The 6772-nt window shown below is 51.3% G+C and overlaps 2 protein-coding genes across 2 annotated transcripts in view; both read right to left on the bottom strand.

The window, feature by feature from the left end:
• The window catches only part of S100z (S100 calcium binding protein Z), a 55334-nt gene extending 51856 nt beyond the window's left edge, over positions 1-3478 (bottom strand). The window contains exon 1 of the mRNA XM_004643491.2: positions 3410-3478. The gene's annotated coding sequence lies outside the window, so the exon portion shown is untranslated. The remainder of the gene's footprint in view (positions 1-3409) is intronic.
• F2rl1 (F2R like trypsin receptor 1) overlaps positions 1-3570 on the bottom strand; it is a 23575-nt gene extending 20005 nt beyond the window's left edge. Inside the window, exon 1 of the mRNA XM_023703656.1 lies at positions 3410-3570. Coding sequence (XP_023559424.1) covers positions 3410-3491 — 82 coding nt within the window. The 5' untranslated portion in view covers positions 3492-3570. The remainder of the gene's footprint in view (positions 1-3409) is intronic.
• Between the last annotated feature and the right edge of the window lie 3202 nt (positions 3571-6772).

The following is a 6772-nucleotide window of genomic DNA, read 5'->3' as shown; positions in this document are numbered from 1 at the left end:
ATAAATCAATTTGGACATACTGATCATGAACAGATTTATTGGGTTAAAAATAAATACATAAATTACAGGATAATATGTATAACAGAATCCTTCCTTTTCTCTGAAATGTATTATTTGCTTGGGATTTTTGTTGCTGTTGTTTTTTGTTTTTTGTTTTTGGTGGAACCAGGGACTGAACTCGGGCCCTTGCGCTTGCCAGAGAAGCGCTTATTCCACTGAGCCATCTCCCCAGCCCTTGGTTTGTTTTTCGAGACAGGTTATCATTATGCCGCTCAGGCTGGCCTCGAACTCAGTGGTCCTCCTGCCTCAGCCTCCCAAGTGCTAGAAAAATGCATTATTTGTAAGCAGGGTTGCTAGTTGAGAATGGGCCCAGTTTCCCCAACAAACCGAGTACCAGTGACATCTCTTCACCTCTGTGAGCTCTCCTCCTGCCTTTCCTATTCCATGGCCCCTCACCCCAAATTCCTCAGCTCCCAAACTCTAGGACACAGGCTGAGAAATAAGATGTGAATTGCCAGGGCCCCTCCTTAGGTACACTTTCAGCAGATTTCATAACCGTTCTTTCAGGGTAAACCATCTCCCTTAACAGTCATCAGCTAATAAAACCATAAAAAAGTCAAACAGACTTCAGGAGACACTGTCTACCAAGGTTAACTAGTAACTCTGAGGCAAGCAAAGGGGCATGTCGATGTTCACTGGGGTTCTCTCCTTTTACAAAACACCACAAACACCCCTAACTTGACAGTAGTGTACCCTCCCATAAGAGTTTACAGACACTAAAATGGGTTTTCCTTTTGGGTTTTTTTTTTTTTTTTTTTTTTCTTTTAAACAGGGTCTCTCTATGCAGTTTGGGCCAGCTCTGAACTCACTATGTAGTCCAGGCTGGCCTTGACCGCACAGCAATTCTCCTGCCTCAGCCTCAAATGCTGGGATTACAAGCATGTGCCACCATGCCCCGTTGTGTATATGGCATGCTACTGATGAATTTACGTATCCTCATACTTGTACAAAAAGATTTTCTATATTCTTAATATATATTTTATGCACTGGTATATAAAAGCAAGGAAGATATAAAGCAAAACTATTAGCACTGTTTATTTTCAGTATTGAGGTTCGGGATGAGTTCAATTTCTTCCTTTTATTTTTTCCTCTACAGTAATCACATTTTACTTTATAATTAAAACACAAAATAAATAAATAAAATGCCAACTGTGGGAACAGAAATTAGTCTCCAAAATAGAAATGGAGTGGGCTGGGGAGATAGCTCAGTGGCTTAAGCGCCTGCCTGGCAAGCACAAGGTCCTGAGTTCAGTCTCTGGTCCCAGAAAAAAAAAGAAAAGAAAATTAAAAAAAAAAAAATTAATGGAACTTTACCAGGACCTCTGTCTTACATCATGGTATGGAGAATAATGTGTCTGTGAAAAGCTAGCTTAAACACCACTCTGACTAGACTGTCACCTCTCACTTGGGCAAGTCCCCTCAAGCCATTTGCTTTCTTCTTTTTCAGTACTGGGACTTGAACCCAGGACCTTCATACTGAGCTACATCTCCAGCCCCTCACCCCTTTTTTTTGAGATGGTCTCACTAAATTGCCCAGACAGGGCTCAAGCTTGGCACGTTCCAGCCTCAGCCTCCCAGAGGGCTGGATTCACGCATGCACCCCACGTGAGCCCCTTGCCTGCTGTTCACAAGGTCTCCGGCCTAGCACACTAACACTAGGCTGGACAGGGACTGGGAGCTGCTGGGTCCCAGCCTCTGGAGCTGGACCGGAAGGGAGAGATTAAACACATTTACAGGAATACACATCCATAACCATGAGGGGCATAGAGTGGGCAGGGGCCTTCTCCTGCCTGGCCCACTCCAAGCTGGTGTCGCCCACCTCTAAACTGAGTTTACTCGGAGGAGTCCTTTGCAGAAGGCTGTCTTTGGGATGAGGCTTTGAGGAGGAAAATCAAACCCCATCTGCCCTTCAGCACTGAGAAGGGCCCACGACAAGGAGATGAGCAAAGTCCCAGACCCGATCCAAACCAATTTCACTTCACACTAGGAGGAAAGCTCCGGGCACCTGAAGTCCTGCCACACTTAATCTAAGCCCGAGTAGGAAGGTTACCTTGCAAGTAAGTATTTGGGGAGTGGGGTAGGGAGAGGTAACCAAGGCACAATAGTCACTAGGCCTGGTTAACAAGTAACCGGATTTTCTGTTTCTGCCGAAATCAAGCTCAGCCTGTACCCGGGATAGCTCCAGCCGCGGCCCCGCTCGGTAAACAAAAGGAGGAGCCCAACACCCAGAGGCGGTTCCCACAGAAACGCCTGAATCGCAAGGCGATGAATCACCTGTACCCACCTTAAGTTCGCACACACTGACCTTTGCTCCTGGACTCTAAAACTTCCATACTTTGAAAGACAGAGGAAGACAGAGGAGGGGCCGGGGAGATGGCTCAGTGGAATAAGCGCTTCCCTGACAAGCGCAAGGGCCTGAATTCAATGCCCGGTTCCCCTCCCCCCCAAAAAAGAAAAAGACAGGAGAACAGACAGATGTTAAGTTTCAATACTTGTCAACTTCCTATAAAAACCTGTATTCTGTTGCCCTAACATCTAGATGGGGGGCGCGGGTTTCAAGCTCCGTTTTCCTAACACCCTTTTCCTCACTCCAGACAGGAACCACACTCCTCAGTCCGGCTCACAAGCTTTTATATGAAGCCTTTCGGAAGAGGACTGCGGATCTCGGGGAAATTCAAGCCGCCCTAAGGACACCAGGATCGCGCCTCCCTCTCAAGGTGGGGGCTCAGCACCCTGGAGTCCCGCGCGGGCTTTGAACACTTGCCCGGACCAAATGGGCCACCGCACCCGGCAACGCCAGCACAGCACGCGCGGGCGACACACCTGCTGGCACGGGGTACCGCCAAGGCCCGCTCCTGGCCGTTGTCCCCAGGCTGATGGCCTGCGTCCCAGAACCGGTGCCTCCACTGTGCGCTCTGGTGACAGGAAAGGGCCTGGGATCCCAGGGCCTGAAGGTCTCCCCTAACCACTGCACCATAGAAGGCTGAGGCAGGAGGATTTAACGACACCCTGTCTCAAAATAAGTTTAAGAATAAATAAATCAAAGCAGCTGAGAATGCAGCTCAGTGTGAAGGTCCTGGGTTCAAAAAGGAGAAAGAGAAAGAGGTAAATATATATATATATATATATATATATATATATATATAAAGCAGGTCCAAAAAGTTCCACTTGTAAATTCACGTGACGCCCAAGTAGCCAGAAACTCTGGGCCTGACGTTCACACCCAGCTCGTCCACCGCGGACCCACGCCACAGCGGGCTCCAGGGTAGCGGGGTCCGGGCCACCGCTCCCGGCCTGGGCCGCCAGCCGCGCCCTCGGCCCCTCCCTGCCCAGGCCGCGCCCAGCTCACCTGGCCGCGCGACATCGCCCAAGGCCGCGGCTGCCAGCAGGAGGGCGCCCCCCAGCAGCCACGCCGCGCGCGGACCCCGCATCCCGCCGCCCGAACACGCCGCGCAGGGGAGCAGCCAGAGAGGACGCCTGCAGCCACTGTCCGGCTGCGCAACCCGAGGAGAGGCGCCTGCGGAGGCCACGCCCCCAAAAGAGTCTGTCCTGGAGGCCACGCCCCGGCCACCCCCCAACCACCTGGGGCCGGAAGCCAGCGGCCGGCGTTGGCTGCGCTGGAACGCAGACGATGTGTAGGTTGGCCGCGCCTTCTCCCGACCGCGCAGTGTCCAGAGTCACCTTTAACCCTTCCTCATACTCCTGAGGGGCAGTGCTGTCTGTCTCCCGCCCACTCTCTCCAACTCTAGAAGTCTTCAAGCTCTGGGTGTTGTGGCGCTAACTGTAATCTCAGCCCTGGGGAGGCTGAAGAAGGAGGATCGCCTATCTGAGCCCACTCTGGGCAACTTCGAGATTTAGCGACACTGATTCAATGGAAAGGAAGAAGATGCTGAGGATGTAGTTCAGTGCAAAGGTTCCGGGTTTGATCCTCAGTACCAAAACATGAAAAACTAGAGCCTCGATCCAAGCGCAAGCCATTTCTGGAAGGGAAAAGAATCCGTCTTTTCACAGGCGGTAGGATGGGGCCTGGAGTGAGTTTCAGGTCAGTAGGAGCCACGCAGCGGGCCTGGACCAGGGCCCTGCTCTGCCCCGGGGTGACCTGAGCCCTGACTATGGGATCGTCCCTGGAAAACCAAGCTAACTGTGAGCTCGTCGTGGCTGACAGTTACTAATACTTGGACCACCAAAAGCAAAGGCTTCTATTCCTAGCCTCTGGGCGCTTGGAGAGGAGCTACAGACAGGGGGCTCTGTCATGTCACTACTGAGCCTGCTGTGTGGCCTGTTAGCGGAACTAACGTGGGTCACTGATAATCCAAGAACAAAATAACCAGATATGGTGTGAATGGATCCAGCATTCTGGAGCGAGAGCTGGACCCCAGCCTGAACCACTTGAAGACCTAGTGAGATCCTGGCTCCAATTTTTTTTTTTTTGCAGACCGGGGATTGAACTCAGGCCCTTGCACTTGCCTGGGAAGCACTTATCCTACTGAGCTATCTCCCCAGACACGCCCCCCCCCCTAGTTTTGTTTTAAAGTCCTGAGTGCCGCTCAGTGCAAAGGCCCAGAGTTCAAGTTCAGTTGCCAACAAACAAAACAATCACATTAGCAAGTGTGCTCAGTCATTTCCCCTATAAAACTTTTCCCCAAGACAGCAAGCAGATGGTTAATACGCATTCCTCCCTGTCCCCGAAAGGTGCTCACAAAAGCAAGGAAAACAAGTGGCTCAGAGAGCTGGAAAAAGAGAATACTGGCTTTCAGAATAACAGAAAGGGACAAGAGCTGGGGGTATAGCTTAGGGGCACAAGTGCAAGGTCCTGAGTTCAATCCCTGAAGCAAAGAAAGTAAAGAGGGGGAAGAGGTTGTGTTGTTGACTTATTTATTTACTTACTTATTGAGACAGGACCTCAATATGTATTCAGGCTGTCCTTGAACTCACTATGTAGCCCAGGACTGAGGCCATCTTCCTGCTTCAGCCTCCCGAGTGCTGCGTTTACGGGTGTGCATCACCACACCTGGCAGCAGTTTTTTTTTTTTGTTTTTTTTTTTCAGAACCAGGGATTGAACTCAGGCCCTTACCCTTGCCAGGGAAGCACTTATGCCACTAAGCCATCTCCCCAGCCCCCTGGCTGCAATTTTTAAAAAATTCCAGCCCACACAGAAGGGGCCAGGCCATGCAGCACACTTTGTTCAGTGTGACACCTCGGCCTCTCCTGGCTGCCCATCAAGGGAGTCCTCTCAGGAGTGAAGTTATGTGACCCTGTGACATTCCGGCTTGTCTTCCCAGTGACACCTGTGTGACCTTGGATAAATTATTTGCCCTCTCTGTGGGTTAGCCTCTTCCCCTGGAAAGGAGGGCTTACAGTTTTGTCTACTCTACAGGGACCTCAGGACAAAAGAGTGACTCTGATGTAAGTAAGCAGATGCTCACAAACCCCCTTGTTTCCTTTCGCGGAGGAGTCTTTATAACACATCTCGGTGTGTGCCATATTTTCCTCCCAGAAAAAGTTGATTTCTGTAGAAGCAGAGCAGCAGTTTACCTTATGAAAGGAGAAAATTTTTTCGAAGCTCCCTGCCAGAGAGAGGCGACTCTTGCACTATCCTTTCCACCTCTCAGCCCCCCTTTTCTCATCTGGAATGGTTACTGTTGCGCCCACAGTCTGGGGTGATCCAAGCCCTTCCTCCTTTCTCATGGGGTGAGTGTGAGGGCTAAAGGCCCGTCAAGTGTCCTGAGCAGGGTTCCTTTATTTTTAGGCACCCAGCGTGCCACCCTACAAGAGAACACCTTTTGTTCTCTTAGCGGAGAACAAAGCCTGGGGCTTTCAATTTAAAGTTCACAGATACCCAATAGAAACCTCTGAGTCATCAAAATTTCCAAAAAGAGATTTCAGAGAACAAGGCTGAGCTCAGTCTCAAGAATGCAGCTTCTTCCGGCAGCCAGAGCCAATGGACGAAACTTGGTGAAATCCGTTTGCAGATACTTCTGGGGAGCTCAGTGCCTGTCCTGCAGGTGGTAGAGACTCCTCTGTCCTGAGGGCGGGGACCCCAGGCAGCTCCAGAGCCAGGTGGGGGATCCTGGATCCCACAGTGCCTCACTCTCTTTAACGGAAGGAAGCACTTAGACACCAAGAGAAAACTTGGTTTATTTGAATGGGACCTCACTATGGCAAAGCCAGGTCAGCTTCCAATTCACTTGGAAGCACAGGCTGGCCTCAAACTCAGAGCCTTCCTGCCTCAGCTCTGTGATTTAGGGACTGAGTCGGTCCTGACATCATGGGGTGGCACCTATCTCATGGGATGATCCCTATCTCATCTCTTCGCTTGCCTCATGGAGTCAGGGGACACTGCAAACGACTCCTTAATGAAATCAGTCCTCCTGCCACTAAGCAGGTGAGAGTGGGAACAGCCAATCCAGAGGCTGAGCTGCTGGATGAGGCGGGTGGGATGAGGCTCTCCTCCCCCTTTTCCTCCGCCCCTGGCCCTCCCTGTTCCTGCTCAGGCACGGTCCTTCTCTGGTAAGGGCAGGCCCTTCGCTCCATTCTGCGCTGGGAATCAGCAAACACCTACCTGCTCGGAGGTTAGAGTGCACAGTCTCCCGGAATCGCCTGCCCTTGCCCCGCCCCTTTCAGCAAGGCCCTTTTGCGCCCAACCCCTTGGCACCGGCAGTAGCAGCCTTAGGAGTTATTCCTGGGAAGCCAGGGTTTCTGTGTCAGAGA

The sequence above is a fragment of the Octodon degus genome, unplaced genomic scaffold (genome assembly GCF_000260255.1).
Source record: "Octodon degus isolate 3935 unplaced genomic scaffold, OctDeg1.0 scaffold00177, whole genome shotgun sequence".
Classification (NCBI taxonomy): domain Eukaryota; kingdom Metazoa; phylum Chordata; class Mammalia; order Rodentia; family Octodontidae; genus Octodon; species Octodon degus.
This window is presented reverse-complemented; position numbering and strand designations above follow the sequence as displayed.